Source organism: Saccopteryx bilineata, chromosome 5 (assembly GCF_036850765.1).
Source record: "Saccopteryx bilineata isolate mSacBil1 chromosome 5, mSacBil1_pri_phased_curated, whole genome shotgun sequence".
Lineage (NCBI taxonomy): Eukaryota > Metazoa > Chordata > Mammalia > Chiroptera > Emballonuridae > Saccopteryx > Saccopteryx bilineata.
In genome coordinates, this window is record NC_089494.1 from 7,648,384 (window position 1) to 7,666,746 (window position 18,363).

The window sequence follows — 18,363 nt, forward strand, 5'->3', positions numbered from 1 at the left end:
TTTTAAGACTTTATTTATTTTAGAGAAAAGGGCAGGGGGCAGGAGCAGGAAGCATCAACTCCCCTATGTGCCTTGACCAGGCAAGCCCAGGGTTTTGAACCGGTGACCTCAGTGTCCCAGGTCGATGCTTTATCACCGTGCCACCACAGGGCTAGCAGCAGTTATTTTTTAACAGGAAAGAAGGCAAAAGGAAAATGTACTCTTTTCTTTACTTGTTTCTATATTGTTTCAATTTTCTAAATATGTACATGTCTTTTGGGGGGTCAACAGCGGCTATATAAGCCATTTTTGCTTTGTTTCTGGTACTTTTCCTTATTAAAGTCAATACATGTTATTTATTTATTTTTAAATTTTATTTATTGATTTTTACAGGGGGTGGGCGGTGAAGCGAGAAGTATCAACTCATAGTCGCTTCACTTTAGTTGTTCTTTGATTGCTTGCTGTATGTGCCTTGACCAGGCAGGCTCAGGGTTTTAGACCAGTGCCCGCTGCATTCCAGGTCGACACTTTACCCACTGTGCCACCACAGGCCTGGCAATACATGTTATTTAAAAAAAAAAAAAATCTGGCTGGCCCTGGCCGGTGGCACAGTGGATAGAGCGCTGGCCTGGCACATGGATGTCCCCGGTTTGGTTCCAGGTCAGGGCACACAGGAGAAGTGAACATCTGCTTCTCTCTCCTCCCTCTCCCCCTTCTCTTCCCCTTCCGCTCCCCCAGCCAGTGGCTGGATTGGTTCAAATGTAGCCCTGGGCGATGAGGATACTTAGGCTGAGGTATTTACCACAGTTTTACAGAATGTTAAGTGGGGGAAACTGGGCGAAGTGTACAAGGACTGTCTCTGCATTGTTTCATAAAACTGCTTATGAACCTCCAATTACATCCATTTAAAATATTATATTTCCACAAAGATATTCTATTATATTTAGTAGTTTTTATTAAGTAAAACACTAGAGTGATTCCCACTAAAGTCAGGAACAGGACCAAGATGCCCACGATCACATTATTTAACAATGTCCCACAGTCTTGGCCAATCTGCTAAGGGAAAAGTTACAAAATACAATGAAAAAATCAAAACAATAATATCATTTGAAGATGATATGACTGCTAATTTAGAATACATGAAAATCAATGGGAAAAAAACCTATCAGATTAATAGAATTCAGAAAGGTGGCTGGACACGACATCCATATATGAAAATCTATAGCTTTCCTACCTACCAGCAGGGCACTGCCCCCTTATTGTTATGCTGCTAAGTAATTTTTTTCTGTTGCCAATTTACTCTTTGCTAACATTAAGGGTCAGGCAGTAAAATAACAATACGGGAGATAACATGCCAAGGAGAAGTGGATAAGATACTGCAAGCAGCATGAGAAACAGCGTGGAACGTCAGCTCGGTCTCCCGTGTGAGCGCTGGCTTCCTGAAACGGAGGGGAGGGGGAGGGGCACGGCCGGGAGTGGTCAGGAATCAGCACGGACACCGTCCATGCCCGTATCACACACTGTATCCTGAAAGGACACAGACAGGCGGGGTCTCCCTTACCATCTTGCCGCTGACCGTGGCCTCCAGCGAGTCCACCAGCTCCGCGGTGACGCCGATGAGGTTGTGGTAGTCCGCCTGGATCTTATTGTACCGTTTCAGGTATGTCACTGACCTACGCTCAGCTTCGACCAGCTGCTGGTGGAGCTGCTGCAACGTTTCTAGGAAGACATTTGCATGGATATTAAAACAAGACAAAAATCAATTAGAAAACCCCACAAAATAAATATTTTTTAGAAAGTCTATTCCTCTCAAGGGAGTAGTGCCTACTATCCTATTTTGCTATAACAATAAACTTGATGCCACTGGGTTTAACACTTTTTACGCCGTGCCTCATTTAGTTACAAGGGGTTTTGTGATCCCTGATTTTTTTTTTTTTTAATTCCTTGTCTCTGGTAGAACAACTGAATCATCTCTGATTTTCCTAACAAAATCTATTTGCTGGACTGAGCCCCATGCAACTTCTTTTAGTTCTTCTCTTTATGTACAAGAAAAAAACTGAACATTCCGTTCTATAATCAGCTCATAAAATGGCTGAACCAAACCTGCGTCCTTTTCTCCGTTTTTGCCCTGAGGTAGTTTGGGGGACAACTGATAACCACAGGACAGTTCATTTTAAGTAAAGGTCAGGGCTGCTTGCCTAATGCTGGAGAAAACTAGATTCTAGAAGATTCCACGGGCTCATTCTGCCAGTGTGATAAAGCATATCATGGAAAGGGGTCAACATTTTTCTAAATGAATTTCTATACAAGAAGACAACTTGGAAAAGGGGCAGAAAGTTAATACCCTAGAGCAGTGGTGTGCAAACTTCGAAATACATCAGAATCACAGAATCATCCAAAAATAAAGATGACCAAGCCTCCCCTTCAGAAACTGATTTTGTGGGTACTGTATGGGGGGTGAGTATCTATATTGTCAACAAACTACCCAAATGGCTCTGACCCATACTACACATTTGAGAGCCGGTGTCCTAAATTATCCATTTCTCCTCATTTGTGTCCTAAAACAGCTTTAAGGATCACCCATATTCAACCTGTATTTCAAAAACTTTTATTTATTTTACTGATGTGCAGAAATAAAGTATTTCAATTCTTAAAACCCCAAATACCACATAATAATGAACTATTATTATTACTGTTATTTAACACCCATCAAATCTCAGTTGGAAAGATAATTTTGAAAAGTCACCTAACACAAATTTATCCTCAGTACTTGAACTTGTGGAGAACATCCCTGGAAAACATTTATCAAGCTTCTCCTTAAATATTATTAGGGAGAAGGAGTCACTACCTTCTCTCTGAACTGAGTATTATAAAAGCTTTTCCATATGAACAAAATTCAAACGTACATACACTGGAACTCGCAACAATAAAAATTCAACAGGATACTGACAATCCCATTTTGCGGTGATAAGGATTAGAAAGTGTCCGTGTGAACTTTCTCGTCGTGTACCAAGTGGCAGAACATGTCTGAAGCATCGAAACTCATTAGCTGGGTCAAAGGACCTCCCAAATGCCCTTTGTCATCTATTTGTATAACTTTTGCCTTGGGGACCCAGAATTGGAGTTTGTGACAATTTCAAAATACAGCACTCAGAAAAAGAGCTCTAACTGCCAGAAGCTGACAGGAAGCAGAGAAGACGGCCCATGGGCTGACACAAATATGTTCATTTCAAGTACCTCATTTAGCAAACCAGCCTGCTGTCCAGAGACATCGCCCTGCAGACACCTTAGCTGGCCACAAGCAGGACCTGAGCTTATTGTAAGCTATTGAGTCACGGCTCAAATCACCCATTTCATTTCTGAACATTAAACAGAACTTTGACTCTCTGATCCTATCAAACGTTTTATGAGACAAGGAAATCTAAGCCAACATGCCTTGCCACGTGAGACCTCAACTTTTAATAGAGCTGTCCCGTTCCCTGTTATTTTAATGGAACTGGCTTAGTCATGCCAGTGAAATGTATTGAGATTCTTCCTATTTCAGAAGTCCAAAGAACTGCATCCAAGTTTTAAACAGGAGATAATTCACACTGAAAGAACGCCAGTCATGGTCACAGAACGTTCTCCTGTTGTTCCAGGGTGCAGTGAGACAGTAACAAGAGAGGTGAAGGGCTTCCCCCTTCCCCGCTTAACATTCCTCCTTCACTTCTCTTTTAAGAGTAGATAAGATTTCATTTTAGAGACCCCTTGGTTGCTCAAGATAAAATGATACATTTTAAAATAGGAATTGATGCTTGACTGGGCAGAGGTGCAGTGGATAGAGCATTGGCCTGGGACACTGAAGACCCAGGTTTGAAATCCTGAGGGCCCCAGCTTGAGCGCGGGCTCACCAGCTTGAGCACGGGGTCACTGGTTGAGCATGGGACCATAGACATGACCCCATGGTCGCTGCTTGAGCCCAAGGTCACTGGCTTGAGCCCAGGTTGCTGGTTTGAGCAAGGGGTCCCTGGTTTGGCTGGAGCCGCCTCCCCAGGTCAAGGCACATATGAGAAAGCCATCAATGAACAACTAAGGTGCTGCAACTGTGAGTTGATGCTTCTCATCTCTCTCCCTTCCTGTCTTTCCCTCTCTAAAAAAATAAAATAGGAACTGTTAAGACTATATTTTCAGGGATCATTTCTATAGTTCATTAAAATAGGAACTGGGCCCTGGCCGGTTGGCTCAGCGGTAGAGCGTCGACCCGGCGTGCAGGAGTCCCGGGTTCGATTCCCAGCCAGGGCACAGAGGAGAGGTGCACATTTGCTTCTCCACCCCTCCCCCTCTCCTTCCTCTCTGTCTCTCTCTTCCCCTCCCGTAGCGAGGCTCCATTGGAGCAAAGGTAGCCCGGGCGCTGGGGATGGCTCTGTGGCCTCTGCCTCAGGCGCTAGAATGGCTCTGGACGCAACAGAGCGACGCCCCAGAGGGGCAGAGCATCGCCCCCTGGTGGGCATACCGATTGGATCCCGGTTGGGCGCATGCAGGAGTCTGTCTGACTGCCTCCCCGTTTCCAGCTTCGGAGAAATATTAAAAAATAATAATAATAATAATAAAAAATAGGAACTGTTTTTCTAACCTCAAAAGCTAAAATCAACCACTCTGTCTTCACAGTAGAATATACTCTTCCTTCCTCAAATTCAGATATAAATCAACTCTGCTATTTTGCTAATCCAGAATGTGGGCTGAACACAGGAGTTCACTTCCAGTGAAGAGAATGCAGGAGAAATGACACTGACTTCAGAGGCTCCGTTAGAAAAGGTGACACAGCTTCCATTGGTTCCCTCTGGGGACATTCACCCTGAGGAGACAACCACCATGCTCCAAGGAAGCCCAGGCCACTTGGAGAGTGTACACAGGTGTTCTAGCCCAGGGCCTGTGCTGAGGTCCCAGGCGCCAGCCAGCACCAGCCAGCAGACGTGTGCACTTGGGTGAGGAAGCCTCGGCAATGGCTCTGCCCGGTGCTGTCCGCACCCATGAGACACCCCAAGGGACAACTGCCTAACTGAGCCCATAGTTCCCAGAGCACGCAGGATAACAACAATAAGCAACGTTACTGTTTTATGCCTGAGGTGGCTTGCCAGGCAGCAACAGGAGCAATAGTGGGACAAGGGAGCATTTTCTGGCCTTGCAGTAAAGACTCAAGTGCCGCCCTAAGGTATGGACGCCAGCTGTGCCGGTGTGAGAAAGCGCAGGGAACCACACCAACCCTGCAGAGAGTGAGCAGGAGGAGCTGGGAGGGGGCTGCGGGCTCCTCCTCAGACAAGACTATGCTGGGGGCACAGCAGCCTTGCGGGGCTCCCAGGCTGCAGCCTGGCGACCCCGCAACCATTCCATGTTGACCCCATTGTACCCCTGCTCCTCTGTGCTCGGGCACAGGACCACGGCTCCCCTGTGAAGGGTCAGTGGGCCTGTCCCCTCTGAGCTCCTGGAGGTGCAGCACAACTGGCAGAACCAGAATTCAGAACTGCTGGGCCGGGGACACGCAAGGCAACCAGGGACGAAAACAAACATTCGATCTCTTCTCACTGAAGCTATGGCAGCCCTCTGTGTATCAGATCTAAAGCATCGCTCCCCTGTCCCCCTGGGAAGCAAAGAGCTAGTCATTGACCAATGTTTCCTTTCTTTAGTAAACTTTCACGAAAAGAAACATGGAAGCAAATGGCAGGAGCTCTAAAATCCTTGCTAATGGGACCACTGGGGAGCGGGCGAATGAGCTATTTCATGCCGGGGAAGATTTCACGCTGGGAAGCTCCACCTGCTGGCACTGAGGTGCGGAGGCGGAGGCGCAGCCCGACGCGCAGCCAGGACCAGCTGGGCCTGCAGCACAGCACACTTCCCAGCGCGTGGTCGGCACAGTCACGGAAGCAGTTTTCAAAATATAGTATCAAAGACAAAACGCAGGCCAAGAACCCCAATTCTGGCCCACTTCATGTTAAGTACAGTTTTCCTCACCTTTCTGCAAAATGGACAGTTCTGGGAAAAATTATCAGGAAAAAACCATCATTTTGTGCTAAAAAATTAGGACAGAAATTCCTATTCGAAGGTAAAAAAATGGAAATGCTTCATAAGAATGGGCACTACGTGCGGCTAACAGACTAGTCCAAGGCGAAAGTGGAAGACACTGAGGTCAACCCCGCCCATGCCACGCCCTCTTCGGACCTTGCCGCCGTGGCGCTGGCAGGGAGCTTGGCTCCCCCTCGCTCTTCCACGTCCCGGTCACCTGGCATGCACGACGAGGCTAAAATGCGGCCTTCCTGAAGAGTGGGCCACAGGGCATCTCAGATCAAAATGATTGCAAAGTACTCCACAACTATTCAGACTTTTAAAGCCCTCATTTTCCAAGTCCATGGAATTCCCTCCACTTCACTACTTAAAATTTGTCTTAGCAAAGTGGTTATTTAAACCTTTTTAATCTAGGCCTGGCCTGTGGGGGCGCAGTCCTGGAATAGAGCATCGACCTGGAATGCTGAGGTCGCCAGTTCGAAACCCTGGGCTTGCCTGGTCAAAGCACACACCACAGGCAAGCAGTGAACAACTAAAATGAAGCAACTATGCTTCTTGTTTCCCCCACCGCCCTCTCTCTGTAAAATCAATAAATAAAATCTTCAAAAGAATTTTATTATTAATTCTGGATGATTTACCTTTGTGACTCTGTCCATTCTCCTTCTGGGATGAGAAAGAAGTTTAGGAAAATGGGCATTCAGGATGCAGTATCTCAGCTGGTGTGACCAATCTGAGAAAAAGCTCCAGCATGGTGAGAGAGACCTCTGGCCAGCGGAGGCCACCCTCATACGGCCATAAACAGTGAGGACGCTTACTGACCTCTGGTTACTTGGAGGATCAGCTCCCCAATCAGTCCTCTTCTCTCCATCACAATTCTCCTGTGTGTGTCCCAGTCTTACACTATTTCAACACCTCCCTAACTGGCCTCCACATCCCTTCAAAAAACCTCCCCCTCCCCATCTGACCAGCAGTGGCACAGTGGAGAGAACACCAACCCGGGACACTGAGGTCCCAGGTTCCAAACCCTGAGGTCACTGGCTTGAGTGTGAGCTCGTCGACATGACCTATGGTCGCTGGCTTGAGCCCAAGGTTGCTGGCTTAAGCAAGGGGGTCCCTGATGTGGTTGCAGCCCCGCGGTCAAAGCACGTATGAGAAGCAATCAATGAACAACTAAGGTGCTGCAACTACAAGTTGAGGCTTCTTATCCCTCTCCCTCTTACAAAAAAAAAAAAAAAAAATCCTTCCCCACCGCTACCAAAATTCTAGTAAAAATGCAAATCTGAATCCATACCTTTTAACTCTGTAACTTCAGTGCTAAAGCTGTATCCTGAGAAAACTGGGCTGGAGAGGAAAACAGCAGAGCTCAGTACCTGCAATCACAGGCTCAGGAGCCGGACTCCTGGCTTCCATCTCGGCTCCCATACATCGGGCCACACAACCAACGGCAAGGTATTTAACCTGTTTTGTGTGCGTTTTCTTAATTTTTTTGGTAACAGCTTTATTGAGATGTGATGCACACGCTATGCAATTTACCCATTTAAAGTGTACATTTCAAAGGTTTTCAGTACATTCAGAGTTGTGCAGCTACCACTACAATCAATTATAGAATAGTTTCATCGACCTAAAGAAGAAACCCTGCACCCACTAGCGACCTCCGTGGCCCCAGGCAAGCCCTAACCTCTGGATCGGCAGCTCCCAGACCTTCTGCACACAGGGGGCCTTGCACTCTGCAGCCTTCTGTGTCTGGCTTCTCTTACTCAGCATGTTTTGTTTTTGTTGTTTTTTCTGAAGCTGGAAACGGGGAGGCAGTCAGACAGACTCCCGCATGCGCCCGACCAGGATCCACCCGGCACGCCCACCAGGGGGCGATGCTCTGCCTATCCGGGGCGTCGCTCTGTCGTGACCAGAGCCACTCTAGCGCCTGGGGCAGAGGCCAAGGAGCCATCCCCAGCGCCCGGGCCATCTTTTGCCCCAATGGAGCCTCGGCTGCAGGAGGGGAAGAGAGAGAGGAAGGAGAGGGGGAGGGGTGGAGAAGCAGATGGGCGCCTCTCCTATGTGCCCTGGCCGGGAATTGAACCCGGGACTCCTGCACGCCAGGCCGACGCTCTACCACTGAGCCAACTGGCCAGGGCCATTACTCAGCATGTTTTTAATGTCCATACGTCATACGTGCTGTGGCATGCATCGGTAACTCATTCATTTTTTATTGCCAAATAGCGTTCCATGGTTTGGATGCCCACTTTTGTTTCCCCACTCGCCAGCTGATGCATGTCTGGGTTGCTTGCACTTTTTGCTATCTTGAGCAATGCTGCTAGGAACATTTGTGGACAAGTTTCCATTTCTCTTGGGTATACAGCTAGGTGTGGAATAGCTGTGTCACATGGTAACTGGTTATCTTTTGAGGAAACCTGTTTTTGAAGAAAAGTTGATGGGGGAAGTGCTCTCTGCATTTGATAAAAATATTAAAAAATATATACACACACAGAGGTATCTACCCTTTTTTATTGTAAACATTACATACTTGGCGGTATATGTATGTATACAAATGCATTTCTGTGCTTTCCAAATTTTCTATAAGGAATATGATCAATTTTATAATCAGGAATAAAAAAAAAAGAGTAATTTTAAAAATGTAAACCTGAACATGTTATTCTTCTTAAAACATTTCAAAGACTCATTACCTACAAGAGCTCACAGCTGCGCAAGTGGGCGGGCCGAGTGGGCGGGGCCTGCCGCATCTCTGCCTCCTCTGTCCCTGGTCCCCTGCTCCCCTGCTCCGGCAGCAGAGTTCCTTACCGGGACCCACACCCAACGGCTTGGTGCTTCTGCGTGCCTGCTCCCTCTGCCTGCAGCTCCTGGCCCCCGCTCTGTCTGCCTCACAGACCCCCACTTCACTGTCCAAAACTCCAACCTGGATAAGACAACTAGGTCTTGGCCTTTTCTTTGGATCCCTAATTCCTAGTACAAATTCAATTTAGTACGTGTGGACCCAAACTGCAAATATTTCCACATAAGAAGGAAAAGAGAGGAATGATGTTTAGAGCTACCTGCTCTAGTTCAGGGTACTGGCTTCAAAGCACGTGGGACAGGATGAAACGTGACAAACGTCTGCAAACATTTCTAACACCAACAGCTAACAGCCATCAAGCACTTACTATGTGCCAAATGTTTTGAGCAAATTTCAAGTGTTAACTCAATCCTTGTATTATCTCTATAAAGTGGGTACTATTATTAAATAGAATATGACTTGGTATGTAAATAATTTCTTTTAGAATCCTTTTTTGGGTAAATCTTTAATCTTTTATTTATTTATTTATTTATTTTTACAGAGACAGAGAGAGAGTCAGAGAGAGAGAGAGAGATAGACAGGGATAGACAGGAACGGAGAGATGAGAAGTATCAATCATTAGTTTTTCATTGCGCATTGTGACACCTTAGTTGTTCATTGATTGCTTTCTCATATGTGCCTTGACTGCAGGCCTTCAGCAGACCAAGTAACCCCTTGCTCGAGCCAGCAACCTTGGGTCCAAGCTGGTGAGCTTTGCTCAAACCAGATGAGCCTGCGCTCAAGCTGGCGACCTCGGGGTCTCGAACCTGGGTCCTCAGCATCCCAGTCCAACGCTCTATCCACTGCGCCATCGCCTGGTCAAGCTACAATCTTTTTATTTATCTTTTTATTTTTTTACAGAGAGAGAGTCAGAGAGAGGGATAGATAGGAACAGATAGACAGGAACAGAGAGAGAGATGAGAAGCCTCAATCATCAGTTTTTCATTGTGGCACTTTAGTTGTTCAGTGATTGCTTTCTCATATGTGCCTTGACTGTGGGGCTATAGCAGACCGAGTAACCCATTGCTCAAGCCAGCAACCTTGAGTCCAAGCTGGTGAGCTTTGCTCAAACCAGATGAGCCCGTGCTCAAGCTGGCGACCTCAGGATCTCAAACCTGGGTCCTTCGCATTGCAATCCGATGCTCTATCCACTGCGCCACCGCCTGGTCAGGCTCAAGTTAGAATCTTAACATATTGGTACCATTGCCTCTAAGCTGAGAAATGCTTTTTAAAGGAGTACAAAAATAGCCCTGGTCAGATAGCTCGGTTGGTTGGAGCATCATCCTGAAGCACAGAGTTTGCTGGTTTGATCCCTGGTCAGGGCACATAGAGGAACAGATCTATGTTTTTGTCTCTTTAGCTCTAAAATTAGGCCCTGGCCGGTTGGCTCAGTGGTGGAGCGTCGGCCTGGCATGCAGGGGTCCCGGGTTTGATTCCCGGCCAGGGCACACAGAAGAGGCGCCCATCTGCTTCTTCACCCCTCCCCCTCTCCTTCCTCTCTGTCTCTCTCTTCCCCTCCTGCAGCCGAGGCTCCACTGGAGCAAAGATGGCCTGGGCGCTGGGGATGGCTCCTTGGCTTCTGCCCCAGGCGCTAGAATGGCTCTGGTCGTGACAGAGCGACGCCCCAAGATGGGCAAAGCATCACCCCCTGGTGGGCGTGCCGGGTGGATCCTGGTCGGGCACATGCGGGGGTCTGTCTGACTGCCTCCCTGTTTCCGGCTTCAGAAAAATACAAAAAATAAAAAATAAAAATATAAAATTAATAACTTTTTAAAAATATTTTTAAAAAGAAGAATACTAAAATAATTACAAGTCAGGTTGGAAAGTCCTCATTTCACTGAAAACTGTCGTTTTATACGGAACGCTAAGAGGAAAAGGGGCTAGATACGCACACATCATGGTATGTGGGTAGAGGGAAGGACCTGAGGAAAACCTCGGGCCACAAAGCGGAGGCGAGTTGTAGCTCAGCCTGGCTGTGGACAGTCTCAGGTGAGGCGAGGCCCCAACACGGCGACAGGGAGCCACGGCAGGCCGAGGCAGCAGGAGAGGAAGCGCGTCACAGAATCCCAGGGACAACCAGGAAGCAGGTGGTACACAGCACAGCGGCCTAAACTTTTCATTAAATTTGAGTAAATACGAACTTTACAATTCAAGATGTTATATTGTTGTTATGAAATAACTTCTGATATTTCCTGTTCAGCGTAAAAGGAGACAGTGTCCAACCAGACTAACAAGCTTTGGGAAACCGGCCTCCCAGGGGCGGCCGACCCCCAGGCCCACCCTTCCCTGGATGGCTCTGCTCATACGGCTGCCTGAGCAGTACGCCGTCCACTCAGTGCCCCTCTTTACTCTGACAGGCGGCCTGATTTGAATCAGACTGTGATGATGGCTGCACAACTCTATACATTTGCTAAAAAGCATTAAATTGTACACTTTTATGGTCTATAAATTACACCTCAAAAAAGATGTTTCTAAAAAAGTCCCAATTCAATAGAACGTTTACCTAGGACTGAGGTTGCTGGTTCGAAACCCCGGACTTACCCGGTCAAGGCATACTGAGAAGCAGCTAAATTGGTGCTTCCCACCCTCATCCCCTTTCTTTCTCTCTCTCTCTTCTCTCTCTCAACAAAATAAATATAATCTTTTAAAAATATCTTATAAAGTCCCAATTGAGTCCAGTGGTCCAGTTGGTTAGAGAGTTGTCCTGATATGCCAAGGTGTGGGTACGATCCCCACTTGGGGTACATATAAGGGTCAACCGATGAATTCGTAAGTAAGTGGAATAACAAATTGATGTCTCTCTCTCTCTCTCTCCCCCTTCCTCTCTGTAAAATCAATAATAAAAAAGTCTCAATTTGAATAACAGATTATATGGTCACTTGATTCATAAGACAGGACCTCAAGGCATTAAAAGTGATTGAACGGCCTGTCGTGGTGGTGCAATGAATAAAATCCTTGACCTGGAATACTGAGGTCTCTGGTTCAAAGCCTCAAGGTGAGCTTGTCAGCGTGGGGTTGCTGGCTTGAGTAGGGGATCATCCAAAGCTTGCCAGTTTGAGCCCAAAGGTCACTGGCATAAAAAGCCTAAGGTCACTGGCTTGAGCAAGGGGTTACTGGCATGGCCTTGGTCAAAGCATGTATGAGAAGCTCAATGTACAACTAAAGTGAAACCAACTACAGGTTGATGCTTCTCACTCTCTCTCTCCTTTCCTGTCTGTCTCTTTCTCTCTCTCAAAAGAAATAAAAGTGGTTGACTAATTTTCTACAAAGGGACAGTTATTCCAAGAAGCTCATTTCCAAAAAGACAGACATTCTTCTCCCGCTAACACAGCCTCAGCACAGGACAGAAAATGAAGACACTGTCCAGTGTCAGAGCCCTGGTGCCATAGAACTCAGCCCTTTATGGTCCTGGAACAGCCTCCCACTAACGCTTCATCACCTTGTACGTGTGGAAGCAGCACAATCAATCATCTCTATCTGTGAGCAGCCTAAAGCAGTGAACTACTCTAACACCGTTGATGGCCTCTGTCTGCTTCAAAAGGATACATATAATGTTAAAAGCTTTGGCGTGTTACAGGCTTTAAACACTAAAGCCAGAAACTTCTCCAACTTGAACTTCAATTCTGGAGTCCAAGAATCCTGAAGGAAAGAAAAAACAAGGAAATAAAAGCTACATCACATAAATGCCAACATCATCGTCAAGTTGTGGCCGTTAGGGTCAAATAAGCACGCTGTTCTGGCAGTGATGTGGTGATGTATAACAGGCTTTAGGACAACTGACCAATTCATTTACAGAAGCTTCCAGGACCCATTGCAGAAAGGGAAAACAGAATTCTTTCATAAACAAGGAAAAAATAACCCTGTACATGATTTGAATATTTCAAGTGGTTTAAACACAAGCATGACAAGTAACCTTATTCGGTTGAACATCAAAAAGAACTCAGTACAGGGCAGGCATATGACGCACTGGATGCACACAGGGTCCCTAAGTCACTGAGAGGCTCCCCAGGAAAGGGGCTGGCTTCCATAAACCTCACCTCGGTAAGGAAAAGGCAGTAAGTACCCCAAGTACTCTATCATGTCAAGAATTATGATATATCTTTTAGTTTGATTTGCCCCTTAAAATAAATTATTTATCTCAAATAATTCTCACCAAGAAAGAAAAAATGACTTAAGCAGCAAAAGAAAAAAGTGTGACAAGCAACAATCTTTCTCAGGGCAAATTTTCCTTAGTCTTTATACAAAAATGTCTACCACCCCAACTCAGAAGTTCCACTGAAATGAAGCTGGACCACTAAAAATTTCTACCAACTGACCTCTGAGACTCTGCCCCATCTCCCACAGACCTTCCCACCTGTCCCCTCTCTCTCCTCTCTGGCCTCATAGCCTCACCCACGCCACCCACCCCACCCACCCAGTCTACCCAGGGTGTTGCCTGACTTTTGAAAAAATACTTTCAGATAAGCAGAAAAGTCTTATTTTTTTTTTTTTCTTTTTTTTTTTTGTATTTTTCTGAAGCTGGAAACCGGGAGGCAGTTAGACTCCCACATGCATGCGCCCGACCGGGATCCACCGGGCACACCCACCAGGGGGCGTTGCTCTGCCCATCCGGGGCGTCGCTCTGTAGCCTGGGGCAGAGGCCAAGGAGCCATCCCCAGCGCCCGGGCCAATCTTTGCTCCAATGGAGCCTCGGCTGCGGGAGGGGAAGAGAGAGACAGAGGAAGGAGAGGGGGAGGGGTGGAGAAGCAGATGGGCGCTTCTCCTGTGTGCCCTGGCCAGGAATCGAACCTGGGACTTCCGCACACCAGGCCGATGCTCCACCACTGAGCCAACCGGCCAGGGCCAAAGTCTTATATTTTAAAAAGCTTTTTAATTCCCTGACACAGCATAATAAGTTTATTTCTAATGTGTATATGTTATGAGTTGAATTGTGTCCCCTAAAAAGATATGCTGAGCCTGGCCTGTGGTGGCCCAGGGGATAAAGCATCAAACTGGAACACTGGGGTCGCTGGTTCAAGACCCCTGGTTTGCCCGGTCGAGGCACACACACAAACAAATACAAGTTGATGCTCCTGATCCTCCCTCTACCTCATGCCTCTCTCTCTGCTCTAAAAATCAATCAATAAAATCTTTTTTTAAAAATTAAAATTAAAAAAATAATATAAAGATATGTTGAAGTCCCAATCTCAGAATGTGAGGTCATTGGGGATAGGGTTGTTGCAGATATAACTAGTTAAGATGAGGTCACATTGGAGAAAGATAGGTTTTTTTTTCCATTTTTATTTATTGATTTTAGAGAGAGGAGAGAGAGAGAAAGGGTGAGGAGGAGGAATCATCAATTCATAGTAGCTTCTTGTATGTGCCTTGACCAGGCAGGCCCGGGGCTTTGAACCAGCGCCCTCAGCGTTCCAGGTCAATGCTTGATCCACTGCGCCACCACAGGTCAGGCAAAGGTGGGCTCTTAATCCAACATGAATGGTGTCTTTATAAGAAAAAGGATAACACAGACACAGAAAGAAGATGGCCATGTAAAGAAGACCAGAGAAGCCCTGGCTAGCTAGGTCAGTCGGAGCGGCGTTGACTTGAAACTAAGGTTGTGAGCTCAACCCCCAGTCATGGCACACATGGGGAGAACCAGTGAACGAGGGACAGCTAAGTGGAACCGCAAATGAATGCTTCCCTCTCTCTCTTTTCTTCTGTCTTTCTCTTTAAAAACAAACAAACAAACAAACAAAAAACCGAATCACAGGCTGGAATTATGCTGCTACCAGTCAAGTGACACGGTAAGCTTCCAGAAGCTGGAAGAGGCAAGGAAGGGTCCTCCCCGAGAGGCTCTGCAGGAAGCGCAGCCCTCCTGACAGACATGTGGATTTTAAACTTCTGGCTGTGAAACAATACATTTCTCTCGTTTTAAGACACCTTGTCTGTGGTCTGCTGTTACGGCAGCTGCAGGAAACACTCCCATGTCAGGCTCTCTGTGCTCGACTATCCAGGAGAGAATCAAAGGAAAGGACTGCTGTATTGGTCAACACAAATCAAGACACGGTAAAGAATAAAACAGAATATTTGGGTGCCCCTAGACACATTGCAGTGAAATTACAGAATCTTAAAGGCCAGGGAAAAAGACAGATCGCCTATAAAAGTAACAGCAATTAGCCTGATGGCCAACTTCAAAACAGCAACAGTGGGAGCTGGGAGATGAAATAATACCTTCAATGGACTAAAAGAAAGTAACTATAAGCCTATTATTCTGACCCTGTATGAGAATGCAGTAAAGACGTTTTCAAACAAACAAAACAGAAAGAAGGGGGTCCACAACCAAAGGAGACCCCCCCACTGATTTGGGAAGAGGGGGAAGGAGGAGAGAGAAGCATTAACTTGTTATTTCACTCAGTTGTTCCACTTATTTGTGAACTCAGTGGTTGCTTCTCATACGTGACCTTACTGGGGGTCAAATTCGTGACCTCTGGCACTCCATGTGGGCACTTTATCCACTGAGTCACCTGGTTGGGCCCCAAAGGGGATTTTAAAAGAACACACTTAAAGTGAAGCAGAAAATGACCCCAGGCGGCAGGTTCTCAAAGCAAGACGGAACAGTAAGCAAAATACTGGCAAATGTAAGGGTGAAGCTATACACAGCGATTGCCTAAAATAGCAAACAATTTTGATCTGTGGGGTTAAAGTAAATAACTAAAATATTTGACAATAATAGCACATAAATTGGAAAGGGAATGAATGAGGCTGATGCATTCAAAAATCGTGGTCATGGTCAGGAAGAGAATAAAGGTATTAATTCTAGATGTTGTTATGCATACACACAAAAGCATCTATGAGGACCATTAAAAAGAACTTGTGTAGAGAATAGCAAAAGAAAAAAATTGTACTAAACTCCATGAATACTGATGCAAACGTGCCTGCAGCCTCGGAGGGACCCTCCCTGACAGCCCGCTCCACCTCACGCCGAGCTAAGCTGAGCCACACAAGTCTTCACTGTGAGAAAACCTGACGTCCCTTTCAAGTTTCATCCCCTTCCTAACCTTTCCGTCTCGACCTTCAGAAGAAGGCGGTCACACTAAATTTGGGCTGACCAGAAAAACAAGCCCAGAATTCAGCTTAGGCTGCTTCACAACAAGGCTGCTTTGACGAGTCAGTCAAGCACCTGGCTAGCAGCATCGTGGAAGGGCCGCGAAAGTTACTGACGCTGACGGAATAGGAGACTGAAAGGAAGCTGTTCAATGGCAGAGGGGTAAGCTCCACGCAGATTTTGGAAACTGAGATCTTTAGAAAAAGCAACCGAGTTACATCAAAAGAGTGTTGGCTCAAAATACATTTCAATAAAACTCTCGGTGGGACATGTTAATTTTAGTAAGTGAACAAAAATTTCTGTTAAGTAAAGCCTGTTAATAAGTATTATGCTGAAATGTTAACTTAAATAAAGTATAAAAGAGCTAGACAAATAGCCTGGTAGAAATAACGTACAAATCAAGTAACCAAATATACATATGCCAAATGAGAACTTTAATACAAATTAAAATATACACGGCCAGCAACTGTGTAAAAGACTCTAGTTCATTTTCAGGAAACAAATTGTTAATATACAGAATAAGTTATTCTTCCCATACTGGAAAAGTACACACGGAACGAGTTAAGGTGTTAGTATATTAAAAATACTTATGTTGTGTGGGTGTTGATGCTTCATGATCCTCCCCCCCTTCTCTCTCTCTTCTCTCTAAAATGAATAAATAAAAATCTATATTTTTTTTATCCTAAAAAAATATTTATGTTGGTCAGGATTAACAAGTCTGGGTGGAACCAAAAACATCACACTGTATGGTAGAAGAAAAGTTTGTTAAAGCGAATATTCTTAAACTATACCAGAAGCAAATTTGAACTTTTTATCTTATTTATCATTTTTCTTAGAGAGGAGAGAGAGAGAAAGAGAAAGAAAAAGAGAGAGAGAAAGGGGGGGAGGGGCAGGAGACATCAACTCCCATAGGTGCCTGGACCCGGCAAACCCAGGGTTTCGAACCGGCGACCTCAGCATTCCAGGCCGACAGTCTATCCCCTGTGCCACCACAGGTCAGGCCACAGGTTTTAGCTTTTTACAGCATCAATCAGGAAGCACCAGCGTAAACCAGGTGAAACCACAGGGCTCAGAGGCTGTCACTCACCTGGAAGAGCTCTTTGTATGACGGGTGCACGGCAGGGTTGGGAACAAACGGCAGGGCGTAGAAGGGGAGGAACTCTGTGGTCTGGCTCAGCGCCGCCCCTTTGGTCTCCAGGTAGGTTTTGAAATACGAAATCCTTTCATCCAGTTCTTCTTTGTCCTACGAGGAACAGGAGACGCTCACCTGAGGTCCCATGCGTGATGCCCCGTCCACCTGTCCATGCCAGCCTCTCTCCAGCCACGTCCCGGGCGGCCCCTCCCCTGGCCTGGCAGGCACGCTGCCCCCAGTCATCCTAACATCAGCCCCCTCTGCACCCCTATCCAGCTGTCAGGAATATCAGAGGAGAGATGCATGTTCAGTGTGCTGCCTTTTACTTTATTACCGTTTCTCACATCCTTAGGATTCATCATAACCATCCTTGTTACTGGCAAGACAAAGCTCCAACCTGTGGGTCCGTCTCAATCTCTTTACTCAGTTCCCCATTGTGAGATACGTACATTGTTCCCATGTTTCAGAGACCATAAATGTTTGTGTGCATTCCCGTGATTCCCGAAGGGGAGGTTTCTGAAGGTGAAGACTTCTTTGAAACAGAAGTTTCCACATCACCTTCCTTTCCTTCCGGAAGGTCACTGAGAACTGGCCTTGCCCGCTGCACTGACTCCCTGTGAAGTCCGCGGCCAGGCCAGTCCTCCTGGGCTGTCTATTCCCTCCTGGGCCTCGGAGGACAGAGGAGTCGCGATTCTAACCCTGCCCTTGGGGCTCTCCTTCCCAGACCACCCTGCCCTCCCCGGTGTCACCCCCACGGCCTCGCACACGCAGGGGAAGCCTGTCCTTCCAAGCCCTGCTTCTCACTGCCCTACATCGTGCACCCTCTTCTGACCACCAGATATAAAAAGTGTACGCTGTTTAGTGATTTTCTTCTACCAAAATGAAAAAATTAGAAAATAAATAAACGCCAAGATGGAAATCCCCCATGATCGTACCCACAGGAGTACTCTCTGGAGGAGCAGCCCCTAGCATGGTGTTACTGTAAAGCTGCCCCTGCACCCGCAACCCTCCCGCAGCCCCCAGACAGTTCCCTCAGTGACACAGGCCCTCGGGGCGGCAGGCAGTGCATGGAGAAGCCACCGTGAACGGGGTCACATGTCAGCCTGGCCCTGCTCCCCTTCCGTCTCACGCCTCGCCGGCAAAGCCCTCGTCTCTCCGCGTGTCCCAGCCCTGCCCTGACAAAGGCTGCAGAAGCAGAATTCAACTTACTATTCAAATGGACCCACGCAATCAGGTATACCCTTTTCCCACTGCTAATGCTTAAATTTCTCTTCTAATATGTGGTCTGCACATGTGTTTTCT

At 46.6% G+C, this 18,363-nt stretch overlaps 1 protein-coding gene across 1 annotated transcript in view; it reads right to left on the reverse strand.

Moving 5' to 3' along the window:
- Positions 1-18,363, reverse strand: part of ARMC9 (armadillo repeat containing 9) — a 150,130-nt gene that overhangs the window by 124,081 nt on the left and 7,686 nt on the right. Inside the window, exons 5-8 of the mRNA XM_066280587.1 lie at positions 17,017-17,172; positions 12,392-12,484; positions 6,657-6,681; positions 1,541-1,698 (exon numbers count right to left, since the gene is read on the reverse strand). Coding sequence (XP_066136684.1) covers positions 1,541-1,698; positions 6,657-6,681; positions 12,392-12,484; positions 17,017-17,172 — 432 coding nt within the window. The remainder of the gene's footprint in view (positions 1-1,540; positions 1,699-6,656; positions 6,682-12,391; positions 12,485-17,016; positions 17,173-18,363) is intronic.